Below are 16130 nucleotides of genomic sequence, written 5' to 3' on the forward strand. Positions count from 1 at the left end.
ATTCAACCTTTTGTCAAAAAAAAAAAAAAAATTCAACCGATTTTCAGCGATTTAAGTTGTGGTTAAGGTCTGGTTTCGAACCCCGGTCAACACCAAAAAAATCCGTGAAATATATAAAATTGAGTTACTTTATTTAGATTTTATCAAGTTTTAAACAACTGTACTTTTTTTTTTCTTTGTTTTTCATTTAATTTCTTTAGAAACTTATTGAACTTTTGTGTTTTGGATGTTCTTTTAACTTTGTGGGATAATTTATGTCGTTTGATACAACTTCATAAGCATGTCTCACTTTATGGCGATTTGCTATATCAATTAAGTTAAAATCTTGAATTACGAACACATTTATAGTTTTATATGAGCATGTATGTCGTTTATTTATATAATAATTTTAAGGGTCCTGCTAACTGGTGCTTCCGGGGTACTGATTAGGCATACCATAAAATGAATTATTACTATAAAAGAAAACTGTTTTTGACTTTATTATAAATTAATTACACAATTTCAATGCATTAACTACTATATAATTTCTTTTTTTATATCTTTAACCAGTACCCGAGGGCATCTGTTAGCATTTCCCTAATTTTAATATATGAGATAAACTCATGAAAATTTATGAGTCAAATTTACAAGTCGATACCGTTATAAACTAAGCGAGTTGATGTAAAAATTTGAGTTTAACCAACTTGATTTTGAGGACTCACTTTTTTTCATATATAAAAAAAAACACAGCTATTTTTCTGAAATTTGAACGTGTAATCTGTAACAGCCCGATTTTTCGCTAGATTTATTTTATTATTTATTTATGTGTGTTATATGTGCTCTTATGTGATTATTTGCCTCTGTGTGTACTTTTGGTCGTGAATTGTAGAATTCGGTGTTAGAAGGGTATTTTAGACATTTTGGACTTAGGGGTATTTTGGTCATTTTGAGAGTAGGGGTAATTTAGTAATTGCGTTGAGAATTATTTTTAGTGCTTAGTGAGAGTTGTTATTTTACTAAGTGCTAGGGAGTTGTAGTAATTTATTTTAATTACCGGTAGTTGACCGTTAGTGTTACATTTTACCGTTAAGTGAGTAGTAACATTTGTGGGTTAGAATGGAAATGGGTTAGGCCCATTAAGGTGTGGTGAGTTAAGCCCAATTAGGTGAACCTATATAAGCTCTAGTTGGTAGAGGAAATATGGTTTTGCCAACATTTTCATTTTCAATTGAGAAGAGATAGAGATAGAGATAGAGAGAAGACAAGGGTTTGGAGAGGAGATCTAGAGAAGGCTAGAGGGAGGTCAAGCTTCAAGGATTGGAGCTAAAGTGAAACCTTAGTTGGTGTTGAGAAGAATTGAGGTAAGGGGGTTAGACTTTAATCATAATCCTTTAGTTTAATTCTACCCTAATTCTTTGCATAATTGTGGTTAAGTGCTTAATTTGATTTTGGTTGTAGAATTTCGTGCTTAATTTTGTTGACATGATTATGTACATGAATTGAATGTTAATTGTGTTGTTGTTGTTGAATTTGTATGTCAAAATGGGTAGATATGGACATGATATGTTTTTGTATGAAATTGATGATGAATGAAGTTGTGGTTGTTGAATTGTTGATGAATTCATGTTCAAATGTTGTTGTTGTTGTTTTAACATGTGTTGTTGATGAATTGATACATTGGGTATCATGAATTGATGAATTGGTGATGAGAATTGTTGTTGTTGTTGAAAGTTGTGGAAGTTTGGTGATTTGATGAATTTTGTTGTGTTTATGTTTTAATCTCAAAATTTATGTATGTTTAAGTGTTTTGAATGTTATATGACCTATAAACATCTTTGGGATTAAGTTTTGGGGTTTGGAATGATCAAAATTGGGATTTTTGGGTGAAAATGGGTTAAAATCTGAAAGTTTAATTTCTGAACAGCACTACTATTCAGAAGTGCACTGTTCATCAGAAGCGTACTGTTCATCAAAAGCGCTACTGTTCAGACAGCACGCCTGTTCTGTGTTCTTGCGTCTTTTTCTCACATTTCTGTTTTGATTTGGCTTTTGACGTAAACATGAAAGTTGTAGACAATTTTGTTAGCTTTCCAGAGGCTTTGGTTTGACTTGAAAATGATTTTTGGTTTGTGAGTTATGAGGAAAATACTCCAAGGAGGTCTTAGGGAAATTTTACGAAAATTCCGCATAACTATTTCTAAGTCAACCCAAACTTTATGGAATGTTTCTTAACTTCAAACTTATGTTATCTAAGTTCAATTAAGGTGTTTTAGAGTATTCAACTGATGGTGTGATGGATCTAACTTGTTTTGAAATGAAAATGGAAATTTCTTGAAAAGTGATAAAGTGAGACGGATTTTGTGATTTTCATGATTTCGTCGCATTTAGCCGGTGAAACGTAATTGTATTCTCTACTGTACTTATATGTAGCCTAGAGGTATACTTAGTTGAGGCATTGAATCTTGTTTACTTGGTTTTGGTTTAATTACTTCAATTATTTTAAAATGGTGAAACTAGAGACGAACTTGTCGAAAATAATCTTGAAGTCCAATTACTTGGCAAATCTTTTGTGAATGACTTTATATGATTAATTGAGGATATATGAATGGTTGTTGAAGGTTGAATATGATGTTTATAATAAATGTTGTATTATTCCACTTTGCTTGATTTATGAGAAGTATGTGGGATTGTTGTGGGATATTGTGTAGTTGATGATGATTTATGTGATGATGACTCTTATGTGAATTATGATTGTTGAATGTGTAGACATGTATACTTGATAATGCAATGTTGTTGAGATAGTCAATGTAATTGGAGGTGTACTTTTACATTGTCGTTGTTGTGGTGAAGTTGTGCATTATCGGGTCGTTGTTGTATGTCCATGCATCATATCATATTGAGTCATATGTTGAAATGTAAAAGGAGGTGTACTTTTACATAGTTGTTGTAAGAGGAGGTGTACTCTTACATAGATGTGCGGTTGACATCTAATGACTGTTGTTATGGTACCACATGCATATATGTGTCGAGTGTAGGCGCATTGCATATTAAAATGTTATCTTGTTGTTGTATGTGAATGGTGATTGTTGATGATAAGTGTGTTTGATGAATACATACTTGTGACATTTGGAATTTAATGGTTGATGAGTTGTGACATAATTGAATATATGACTTGAAGAATTTGTGTATTGGTGAAATTTGGTGAATGTTGTGATTGCGTGGATTGGTGTATATGTACATTGGTGGATTTTGTTGACGGTTGTGAATAATTGAACTATGTTCTAATTGCATGTCTCACTTTCTTGTACTTATACACTTGGTGGACCTATTTGATGATAGATACTTTGATAATAATGATGAGATGAGAATTGTATATGTATATACATATGTTGTGATGATTTATTTGATAATGATGATTACTTGCTTGTAATTTTGAAATGATGAATTATACTTGTTGAGTTAAGCATGCTAGATGAGTAATGAGGTGAGTAATATTTTAATTGTTTGATGTTGATAATGATGAACTTTTGTCGATGACTTGAACAGAGATCAAATATGTCTGTTATGCTATGATAATAATGTGATAGCTTGAAGTGCAAGTAATGGGGGTAATAATCATGTGATGCTAGTATTCTAGGAGGGATGGTTATGTATATGTGATATGTATGAATCCTTGAATGCTTATGTTTTCATATGTTGATTATGATTAATGTAATGCTTACCCCAGTGGTTTCAACCGCCTACCTGTCTGTATGGATGGGTAGACGTTGTGCAGGATTAGTCGCTTGGTGAGTTGCTTGTTGGATGTTTGGATAGCGGGAGCTTTCTCCGCTGCCGTGTTTTAGAGTAGGACGTGCCCTGATTAGGCGTCTTTTCTTTTGTCGTTTTAGAGTGTCAGTTGTGGAGAACTTTATTTGTCGGTGTATTTTGACCATGACATGTATATGTTGGAGATGTATGATTTGTATCCGCTGTGACTGTTGAGATATTTTATATACACCCTCCGGTAACTAATATAAGCAAAAATTCACTTTTTAGGTTCATTCAATTAATGATGTATGTAGTCTTTATTATAGACTACATACATCATTAATTGAATGAACCTAAAAAGTGGATTTTTGCTTATATTAGTGACCGGAGGGTGTATATGATTGATGTTGTTTTGGATATTGTTGAGACGTAGCGTCTATTTCTTGAATATTTTTTATATTTGCGTGTATTATCGCTTTAATAGAAGTAGACGTTACATAATCCATCACTATAACAGTAAAATGCTTAGGTGATAAATTTCTCGGATGTGCTGGGATGTGAGACCACGATATTTGAATTCCAATGAGTGATAATAATTTTCCAGAATGAGGTGCCATATAATTAATTGGAAAAGGACATGCATGGGAGGAAAAATAAGCCAGTTCATGAATGTGAACATGCGTATGAAAGTTCGAGTTCTTAATTCAATGGATTGACCAATTTGCTAATAGTGGGTGCCAATTGTTAGTGCTTGATTACTTTGGTCATGGTTAACCTGTGGGTCTCATTTTATGTACTTTCTTCTATTATCTCTTTTGACTTTTCATCCATAATGGTAATGTGTGTAGGTCTCTTTTTTCTTTGTAAGGAGTATTTATTTACTCTCTCCGCTTTTTTGACAAAAAATACTCCATCCGTCCTTATATTTAAACACTAATTTGACTTTATTTTTGTCCATAAATCTAAACCCCCTTTTCAAATTATTAGATGCATATATTATTTTTCCCTAAACATACCCCTAATTAATACTACTAACTTGTTTTTAAATTTAAAAAGTCAAATTTAATACATATACAAACAAAGGACAATATGGTAATATTAATACACAAAACAGACATAATAATTACCCTGTCAGCTTTTCTTAAAAAATGTGAAAAAAGTAAAGGAAGGTTACATTAAGGGACGGAGGGAGTGACAAATAAATTATAGTAGGTTAGTTGATGACTTATAGCCGATGACTAATACTAGTTCATAAATTAATTGAAGTGTTTTATAAAATTAGCGGTTTAACTAGCTGATAAATATAAAATAATATAAAATGATATTTTTAATTCATAATAACAATTGTATCAGTTAATATTTAAAATATTTTTTTTATCAAAATATTTAAAATACTTAAAATTTAATAATTTAAGGTATCTTTTATATAATTATTTTAAATTTATTTTCATTAAAAAGTACTATATACTTTACAGAAAAAAAAAACTTAGCACTAAAATATGCTTCTATCCATTATTATTTTTCTATGCATTTATTTAAAAAAAAATTATAAACCTAACAATAAAAGTACAAACTAACAACAAAAATTATGAATCCCTAAAAAAAATTATGAATGTACCAATATACGTATATATAAACTAAGTCTATGTCTTTATAAAAAAAAATGATGTAACCCCTCAATATATATATATATATATATATATATATATATATATATAAACATTGAACTAGTGAGCGAGCTTAACTCAGTTGGTAGGGACAATACAGAATATATGCAAGGTCGACCACCAAAAAAGAGAACGTAACATTTTTCTTTACATATGTATAAGCAGAACATTAAATCTATTTTATTTGTGATAAATAATAGGGTTAAATATGTTTTTGGTCCCTATAAATATACCTACTTTTCATTTTAGTCCCTCTAAAATTTTCCTTCAACTTTTAGTCCCTAAAAAATTTTCTATCTTCACTTTTGGTCCCTCTTTTAAAGTAAACTCATATGTAAAATTCATATTTTTGAATAAAATTTTGCAGAAAAATTCATAATATTATAAGAATCTCTCCAAAAAAAATTAGAATTTTTTAACGAAACATGAATTTATTATGAATTTTTATATTTTTTACTGTTAAAAATTCATATTTAATTTATGTTTTGTTAAAAAATTCTAATTTTTTTGGGGAATTCGTTTTACAATATTCTACATATTTCTGCACAATTTCATTAAAAAATACAAAAATTAACTTAAAAACAGGGACCAAAAGTAGTGATTGAAAATTTTATAGGGACTAAAAGTTGAAGGAAATTTTTTGAGGGACTAAAACGAAAAGTTGGTATATTTATAGGGACCAAAAACATATTTAACCCATAATAATAAATGGTGTATTAATATTTTAAAGTGATAGTAATTATTTTAAAAAAAGACAAATATTTTTTTTGAAGGAAAAAAAAAAAGACAAATATAAAAGTGATAATTAAAATAAGACGGACAATTCTTAAGAAAATAAAGTCATTTAAGATAGAACCTTCAAATATATCCAAGTTTAATCCATGAGTTAAAGCAATTTTCAGGATTTTTTTTTTTTTTTTTTAGGGATTTCATTAAAATCTATTCACTTCAAAAAACCAATCCTCGATTAGTCAGTCTCTTTTTCCAAAAAAGACAGAGGTTAGCAAATGAAAAAAAAATCAAGATAAGGTAACATAGAAGATGAACTAAATTATATATATACTTTTTCCGATCTCGATCATCAATAATTTTTCATTTTTTAAATTCATTGAATAAATACTATATATGACTTGTAACATTGACCACATACAATATTTATTCAAGGGTTAATTATGTTTTTGGTCCCTACAAAATTGCGACCTTGTAAGTTTAGTCCTTACTTAATTTTAATAGCATTTTTAATCCCTATAAAAAATTTCTGCACTCAATATTAGTCCTTACTCAATCCAAATTTGTTTAATTTATGCTTAAACTCTTAAGTTTTTCAACAAATTTTTTACAGGCGTGTTAAGAACGTTATTAAAAGGTCCTTCGAAAAAAATATCGCAAAAATTTGATTTCTACGTCCATATTTTTGTTACTTATATCTTAAACTTTTGTCATTTTAAAAAATTCATATTTAATTTATTTCATGTTAAAAAATTATAGATTTTAGTAAATGAACCTTTCATAATGTTCTAAACTTGTATAAAAAGAATCGTTAAAAAATTTAAGAGTTTAAGGATAATTAAACAAAATTTATTTTAGCAGGGACTAAAATTATAAGTAAATTTTTTTTTGTAGGGATTAAAAATGCTATTAAAATTAAGTAAGGACTAAACTTACAAGGTCGCAATTTTGTAGGGACCACAAACATAATTAACCCTTTATTCAATAAATCAAAAAAAAAAAGTTATTTACAATTGAGATCAAAGTGAGTATATTACATGATGGTTGATAAAATTGTACTGGTGTAACACTTCAGTAAAATTATACCGCTAAATAATATATTAATTGATACACATTTTAGAAAGCTGAATGTTGGATCAAATTTTACAAAACTGAATGTTGGATAAATGTTTATATTAGATATATATCAAACGTTTATAATCTCCACATTTTTTTCATATATATGAAATGATCTGATATGTTATATTGAGATTTGTCAATATTAACATATATAACGAAAGTGGTTAAAAGACTGTAACAAAAAAAAAAGTTGTTAAAATTAGACCTTACTCTTGACGCATCTCAATAGCATATATTAAATAATTTTAAATTCTATGTAAAAAATTATATAGATGTTATATATAATATAAATTTTTCATCTAAGGAGCAATTTTGTAAAATATATATAGAATAAAATGTTATTGACTATTGATTGATATAATATTATCTGAAGAGCAATGCTAGGAACACTTGCTCATACACTCTCTTTAAGCACTCTCTCAATGTATGGTGCCACGTTTCCCTCTTTTTCAATTTCTTACCTACTAACTGGTTCAACAGGTTGAGATACTTTCAACATTTTTTTTATTCTCTACTTTTTTACACGTTTTCTCGCCCTCTTATGACACTTCATCTAAACAACCACGGCGGCTCCAAAGACCAACACATCGGAGAAGACAAGAGTGATGAGAGGAGGGAGGAGCAGTGGAGGAAGACGACGGAACAATCATGGAAAATGATGACGGCAGAGAAGACGACGGGATGAAGTTGAAGTGGGATTTAATAATGGAAGACAAGTGAACATCTTTCCCCATTGTTGTGGTTCCCGATCTACTTTAATGGCCTCTCCGCCGGCCAAATTCTTTGTGTGCGGCGGAGCTTGATTGACTACAATAGTAGATCTCGTCCTCCCACCAGTACAGCCCAGAAAAAATTGGAGTGATGCTGATATTTCAAATCAAAATTGATAGAAGATTTAAGTGTGATTATGGCATCTTTTTCGTTAACAATAGTTGCCTTGCTTTTTATAATTTTTTTACTAACCGATGATGACAAATGACAAGTCCGATTTGAGTGAAGAAAATGGTACTAAATTGATAGGCATACTTTTTATATTGAAAAAAAAAATCAAAAAGGAAAAAGTTATGGAACTGAGATTTGTACATGGCGGTTGTGTAATCCTTTTTCCATACACAGAAGCCATTGTGGTTGTACATGACGGCGTCGGATTGCAACCGTTTGCGAACTGACCTTTCTGATGGTAATTATTAAAAATAAAAATAATAAATTCCCTTGCATTACTTTAAAAACCGGTAAACAAGTGAGGACTTAAAAATTTGGACATGTGGCACCATACATTGAGAGAGTGTTTGAGAGAGAGTGTATGAGCAAGTGTCCCTAGCATTGCTCTTATCTGAATATTAGTAATTCAGTATCTCTTATATTATATATATATATATATATATATATATATATATATATATATATATATATATATATATATAACGTTCAAATTGCAGACACGTCGACATAGCTGAATCCACAAGTTGCTGTAAACTTCTTTAGTTTTTTTTCTTTGGAATGTAATTGGCCAGTTGTTAACTAGTATTTGTACAGAGAGAATTTTCATGGCGGCTTGACTTTGAATTCCATTCTATTCTATTCTTTTTTTTTTTTTTTTTGAGAGAATTCCATTCTATTCTATTGTCCTAAGAATTCACCGACATGTATATTTCATGTCAAATATTTTCCTTTTAATATCACCACAAAACGGACATTTTAAGTGGAGAGAGCAACGTAAAAACAAATGCACTGTTTATAATTAAATTCTATTTTACTAAAAATAGTGCTTTTAGTAGACATATTTTTGCGTCCATGATAAAATGTCCCTTAAAAATTGCTATATTACAATATATTATACTTTGACCCCTTAATACCTTAACGTGTTGGTCATGTTGAAACTTGTGTTGGGGGTCTGCTGCAATAACTTGACCAAGAAGATGATGAAGATGAATACGATGAAGTGTGCACATAAATTCGAAAGATTGTTGTATATCTTGATTGTTGGGAAGAGGCTGCTGCACTTGAAACCTGAAAAGTTTAATAGTTATGCATGTAAACTCAAAGCGTATGGGGTTGCCATACTAACCTTTAGGTTCGATTCGCCCCCACCAATAACTGTATATTGGATGCAATAAGGAATGACCGGCGAATCCCCTTCAGGATACTATGAGTTCCTTGACATGTATTGCACAACCACACCAAGCGTATCTCCTAACAGTATTTTACAGATTTATGGTTCCAGCAATTCACTCATGCATTAGAGAATTGATGGATGATTTAGAGTAAGAGAATAATGAAGAATTATGTTGCTAATGTAACAAAATTCTGTCCAAAATTGTGTGTTGTAGTGTGTTTTTGCTGCCCAAATGCCAATCATTTATAGTGTATGACCCTTCACATGAGAGAAAGCACCCCTTTGACTTGAATCAATGTTATGGTTCATTAAGCACTCCTTTGTTAAAGGTTATGATCATGTACACTTGAATCAATGTTATGGTTCATTAAGCACCCCTCTGCCAAAGGTTATAATCATATACATTTGAATCAATGCAAATGTTCATTAAGCATCCCTTTGCCAAAGGTTCCAATGTATATGAATGATTTCCATGAAGAGTTACACCTTTTGGTTCTAAAGTGATTCCATTATTTTCGAAATCACCAACAGGTCATTATAGGCTATAGCTCTAATATGACGCGTTTTTTTTAGGGGAGCTCTAATATGACATGTTGAAATATGACAAAGTAATAAGATGTATTACTGTAGGAATTTAGTATTATAGCTATGTATTGAAAGTGAATATTGAGGATGAAAAAAATAGTGAACATCGACCAATATTTTTAAACATCTGCTAAGGTTTTAAAAATGAAAATGTTGAATTCATAATAGTGTGTGAAATACACATGGTGATGGGTGGATCAAAATCCATAGTGATGGTGCACTTACTAATAGCGCGGTCGAATTGTTCGTAACCCAAATGTGACTTTCATTTTTTTTTTTTTTGGGTTTTTCGCTAATAACAATCGTAACACTTAAAATGTATTTGTTTCAAGTTATATTTGTTGATTCTCGAGAATAAAATGATAGAAATATATATTCTTATGTTTGTTACAAGTTTACTAAATTTTATTCCTGGTATAAAATGTTCGTGGGAATAGAAAAATTTTCCCATGGAAAAGGTGAGAATAAAGTTTCCATGGAGATGAGAATAAATTCATACTAGAACATCGACCTGTGCGATGCACGGGTCCAACCAACGAAGAAAAGCGACGAATAAGTTATATCATCTAACTGTGTTGTAATTTAATAGTTCCATAAGGAATATGATGTATTACATAATTAGTATTAAGTTGACATCGTTAGAGTATGACATCATTAAAGTACAAATAAGAGACATGGACAATTTGTGCAAACACGTTCTTGGATTTACATGGACAATTTACAAAGCAAATTTTTACTACAATAGAATATATAACTATCTTTGATTTTTATAAACTCTAAATGGGAATGAAGATAATGGAGGTAAGATATTTGAGACATGCTAACCTCTAAGGCTCAAGAGAGGTTACACGTTCATTTAATATTATGTTACTTAAAATAAATGGTTTCAAACATATACATTCAATCTCAGTCAGGTGTGCTTTACCATATGACCAACTAACTTACATTAAAAAAGGATAACTAATGATAGAAAAGTATCTTAGCCATTTTCGGATTGAAATTCCATATGGATGCATGTTAAAATCATAAAATAAGTTGAACTTTTTAAAACTTGAGTACTATTAATGTATCCAAACTGAGTTGAACTTGTTCAAATTTGATTATTTTAGATCCTCTAAATTTATATGTAGGTGACCTGCTTAAACTATATATTATGTGATGTCCGATATTTGTTAACTTGTAGAAAAGTAAGCTGATTTAATTATATTCTTTGAGGTATAAAAGCATATATCTTGCTCAAATTTTACACTATGTCTGAGCCTGTTTGATGTCTTATAGCTTTGGTTCGTATCCAAACTTTGTTTAACTTATTTAAATTTTGTTTACGCTATGTCAGTGCACAATTTTTTTGTCTTTTATATTTTCTTCTAACACTATATCGATGGGATAATTTACAAATACAGTATATTATATATACTGAATCAAAATAAAGGTGGACATATAACTTAAAGCAAAAAAGACATATTCATTATATTTTCTTGGGATAAGGAAACATTTTACACGTTGTTACCAAAAACATAAAACAAAAATACATCTCTAAACCATCATTGGTAAGTCTGAGATTAAAAACAGAAACAACTTAAAAACATATAAGAAAAATACATAGAACTAACCACATCTGAATCTCGTGTAATACAATCAAAATTCGATTTTATCTACATCTTGAAAAACCCCAATTAGAAATTTCTAAAACATGGATTGACTCAAAGAAAATATGATGTATCTAAAATACCTCAAAAAAAAAAAACACACACATTTCCTTGACTATGCTGACCCGTGAGAGGGTGAAGATGATTTCTGCTGAGGGGGTTAAGCTTTAATAATAAGAGATAGACATGAGCATATGAATGTCATTCATTGCGTGACAAAGGGGGTGAGAAGGTCAAATGTTAGAATTTATTGTGTGGTAAAGGAGCATTTAAAAGAATGATCTTAAAGAAGAAGGTCAAACAATTGCATTTAAATGAGGATAAATTTTTTGAATTTGATATGAATGAAATTCATTGCATGACAAAGGGGTGAGAAGGTCAAATGTTAGAATTTATTGTGTGGTAAAGGAGCATTTAAAAGATTAATCTTAAAGAACAAGGTCAAACATTTGCATTTAAATGAGGAGAGAATTTTCGGATTTGATTTGAATGGCAAAAATGCATTTAATGAATGACAAAGGAGTGAGAAGGTCAAATGTGAGAATTCAAAATGCTTTAAGGACATTTAAATGAGAAATTCAAACATGAATGTCATTTATTTCGTGAAAAAGGGGTGATGATGTCAAATCTGCGAATTTATTGCGTTGAAATGGGAGGGAAAAAGCTAGGTTAAAATTAGGGTTAGAGATTGCTTGACCAAACAAGCTTTAGAAAGAAAGATTTAAAAGATTGATCTTAGAGAAGAAGGTCAAACAATTGCATTTAAATGAGGACAAAATTTTCGGATTTGATATGAATGAAATTCATTGCGTGACAAAGAGGTGAGAAGGTCAAATGTTAGAATTTATTGTGTGGTAAAGGAGCATTTAAAAGATTAATCTTAAAGAAGAAGGTCAAACAATTGCATTTAAATGAGGAGAGAATTTTCGAATTTGATATGAATGGCAAAAGTGCATTTAATGAATGACAAAGAAGTGAGAAGGTCAAATGTGAGAATTCGAAATGCTTTAAGGACATTTAAATGAGAAATTCAAACATGAATGACATTTATTGCGTGACAAAGGGGTGAGGAGGTCAAATCTGCGAATTTATTGCGTTGAAATGGGAGGGAAAAAGTTAGGTTAAAATTAGGGTTAGGGATTGCTTGACCAGACAAGCTTTAGAAAGAAAGATATAGTTACCTATTATAATCCTTATTTTTATGGTTCCTAGGAATATTATAAAGTTAACCAAACATATTTTTCTTAAATACCTTGAAATAAAATTCTCATCTTTGTATTCTAAGGAATGTTATTCCCAAAAATAAATTTGATAAACTTGAAACAAATACACCCTTACTTAATTGTTTTAAGAGGATAATTATCGAATGAGATTCACATGAACGAATTAAGCAAATAGTGAAGGAGTGTATAGTAGAGAACAGAACACACCCTTGTTCTCGTATAGTTTCTCAAATTTGGTTTGTTTGTTTAACTCATAAGTCACAAATTTCAGCATGCATATCGTGAGACCAACAAAGTTACATACATATGTTAAGTTTTGCTAAATTTTGGTTGAATAGGTTTAATGGCCATAAAACTTTCTTTGTAGTTCCTAACTTTGGCTCTTATAAAAAAAAAAATTGTCACCCCTTTATGATATGAGAGCTTTCTAATTCTAATTTTCTTTTTCTTGTTTATTTCGTATAGTTGAAGTAACCCGTTGAAGGAATAATTAATTTTTTACACCTTGAGTAGTGATCATAAAAGCATATAATATATAGACACGTTCCTCTTATCTGTCTTTGGTCTAGAACACTAGTCAAACACTGCTACTACACAATAATGAATAAACAATATAATATGCAAGAGACATAACATAATTTCCATGTGTCTTTTTCCAAAGTCTCTTTCCCACACAGCTTCCTTGTTCAACTTGTGTTCTTCTTAGCACCAACTGCCTTCTACCTAGTCTAGGCAGCCTCTTCTAACTAAAGAGTATATATATACATACTTCTCTCACTCCCTCACTTCACAAAGACTTCATCTTCTTCATCTCTTTTTCTTTCAACATCAAGAAAGTCATACTTATATAGTTTGAATAATTTATTTGACATATGGATTTTTCATCATCATGGATTAACACTTCCTTGGATCTCAACATTAATCCACGCAGTAGGGTTCATGAACAACCTCCTGTAAGCTTCAAGAAGTATGAGGTGGAAAACAATTTTTTCTCATTAGGGATGAGTATATCTTCTGCAAAAGAAGAGGTAAGTTAGTTTGGTTACTTTGGTTCTGAATGATTTTCTTATTAGTCAGTACATTATGAATACTAGATATATGAGGTTTTTGGTTTTTACTAATTAAAGTTGCATGAATATTGATATTTTCAGTCAAGTGGTGCCTTGGTGGAGGAGCTGAAACGAGTGAGTGCAGAAAACAAGAAGTTGACAGGAATGTTGACTGAGATGTGTGAGAATTACAACACATTGAGAAACAATCTGATGGAATATATGAGAAAGAATCCTGATCATAAGGAGCAAAGCCCATCTCAGAAAAGGAAATCTGATGAAATAAGCAGCAGTAACAATCTAATGGGAGGAGTAACTGGAAACAACTCTGAGAGCAGTTCAAGTGATGAAGATCAATCATGCAAGAAACCAAGGCAAATAGTAGAAACTTGCATTAAGGCTAAAGTTTCAAGAGTTTATTTCAAGACAGAATCATCTGATTCAAGCCTTGTAAGATTCATTTTTCTTCATTATTAATTTGCAAAGCCATTTCATTAGGTTGTATGACTTGTAAGTGATTTTGTTTGACATTTTTTGTGTTAATTTATTTTCAGATTGTGAAAGATGGATATCAGTGGAGAAAATATGGACAAAAGGTGACAAGGGATAATCCATCCCCAAGAGCATACTTCAAATGCTCATTTGCTCCAAGCTGCACAGTGAAGAAGAAGGTGCAAAGAAGTGTGGATGATCCATCAGTTGTGGTTGCAACATATGAAGGAGAGCATAATCATCCTCATCCTTCTCAAACGGAGCCGACAAACAATCGTTGTAGGAACCAAATTAGTCCAGTAGTACCTTCTTCTGCACCAAGTACAGTTACACTTGATTGGACAAAGAAAGCACCTTCTTCTGAACCTTCTAAGAATATGATGATAAATAATCCCAAAATGGAAGTACCACAGATTTTGGTGGAACAGATGGCTACTTCATTGACCAAGGATCTTAACTTCAGAGCAGCACTTGCTGCTGCCATATCAGGAAAAATGTTACACCAAAATTAGTTCAAGTAGAAAATGTTATTGTCAAGTCAAATGTTCTATAAACAGGTCATTTTTAAAACATGGCATAGGATCTCTATATGTGTAAATACAACATAGAGAAAGTAGGAATATTCCTCATTTTGATTCATTAAGTAGGAAAGGAATAGCATGTCCAATTGTTTATGTTTTTGCAAATCTGGCTCAGCTCAGTTTTTTATATCTTTTTCATCAAGCAAGGAAAAGAACTAGCTTGGATAGGTCAATTCATATTTCTGAACTAAGTTCTTCCAAAATTTCTAAACAAAGCAACAAAACTTCTTCCATGAGTTCTTTTACCTTTATAACTATATTCTTCATTAATCTAAGTATCGTAAATAATGAAATATAAATCAAATGATCCTACTATCAATAATCTTGCAATCCTAAGATATTTCGGGTAGTCGATCGACCCTATAATAAAAGTTAGTTTCAAAGTCATGTTTAGTTTTATAATTGTGCAGATCCTAACTCTACATACATGCATACACATAATTTTTATAAGACAAGTTGATTGTCGATAAACTAGATCAATCTTCCGCGATAACAAATTAGCTATAATGGTTTTAACAAAACCTCCAATGAAAAACTTGGAAGTACACCTAGAGTGGCTGAATTAGTGAGATATGGTTTTGAATGATATACAGTAGTAGAAGTAATCTTGAGATTCCTAGGAAAGAAGCAAGTTCAATCTTTCAAGTTCCATCCTTGATTCGTTGTCTAGAGTCCCATAGATTGTATGTTTAGTTTCAGAATAGAGTATTAATTAACCTTGATTTTATCTCCTGTCAAATGCAATTTTAGTGAATATGCAGGATTTTGGTTATGGTAATTTTGCAAATGGATCTTAGATAGGTTTTGATATCCTACAGAACCGACTTGTAAGGTGACGACAATCAAGTGTCAACCATCGATAAAATCATTTTTAGACCATATCTCATCAAATATAAGACTTCTCAACAACTAGACGTTTAACTTTTGTGTTATGTATCCTAAAAAAAAGCTTGTGTTATATTATTTGTGTAGTCTTGAGAAAAATACCGTCCAAAAACTTCAACTTATTTGTAACCAAATCAATTTTACTCTTCAAAATCATGTTTATCCAAATCTTTTAATTTGATCCAACATCTTCAGATTTGTTGTTGTTGTGACCCGGTGCCAATTTGTCTAGAATACCTAACTAAAATATTATAATAACACAGATTTTTCCTGCAAGTAGGTATAGAAAGTATAAAGCACTTCAAT

General features: G+C 30.7%; 1 protein-coding gene and 1 long non-coding RNA gene across 2 annotated transcripts; both read left to right on the forward strand.

Annotated features, from left to right (window-relative positions):
- Window positions 1-1190: 1190 nt before the first annotated feature.
- Window positions 1191-3937, forward strand: LOC146951589 (uncharacterized). Its single transcript, XR_015025516.1, has 2 exons — window positions 1191-1340; window positions 3744-3937. It is a non-coding gene; the product is annotated as an uncharacterized LOC146951589 (long non-coding RNA).
- Window positions 3938-13606: 9669 nt separating this feature from the next.
- On the forward strand, window positions 13607-15172 carry LOC146951590 (putative WRKY transcription factor 40). Its single transcript, XM_085747592.1, has 3 exons — window positions 13607-13845; window positions 13969-14316; window positions 14421-15172. The coding sequence occupies exons 1-3, from the start codon at window positions 13690-13692 to the stop codon at window positions 14868-14870; spliced, it is 954 nt and encodes a 317-aa protein (XP_085603718.1). The 5' UTR covers window positions 13607-13689; the 3' UTR covers window positions 14871-15172.
- The last annotated feature ends 958 nt before the right edge of the window (window positions 15173-16130 follow it).

Source organism: Medicago sativa, chromosome 2, assembly GCF_051527215.1.
Source record: "Medicago sativa cultivar Bolivia chromosome 2, Bolivia_mono, whole genome shotgun sequence".
Classification (NCBI taxonomy): Eukaryota; Viridiplantae; Streptophyta; class Magnoliopsida; order Fabales; family Fabaceae; genus Medicago; species Medicago sativa.

Bases quoted from the DNA above. Each gene is read 5' to 3' on its own strand.
- LOC146951590 (XM_085747592.1), top strand. From the start codon at position 13,690: ATGGATTTTTCATCATCATGGATTAACACTTCCTTGGATCTCAACATT. The intron at 13,846-13,968 runs GTAAGTTAGTTT...TGATATTTTCAG, and splicing joins TATCTTCTGCAAAAGAAGAG to TCAAGTGGTGCCTTGGTGGA. The intron at 14,317-14,420 runs GTAAGATTCATT...ATTTATTTTCAG, and splicing joins AATCATCTGATTCAAGCCTT to ATTGTGAAAGATGGATATCA.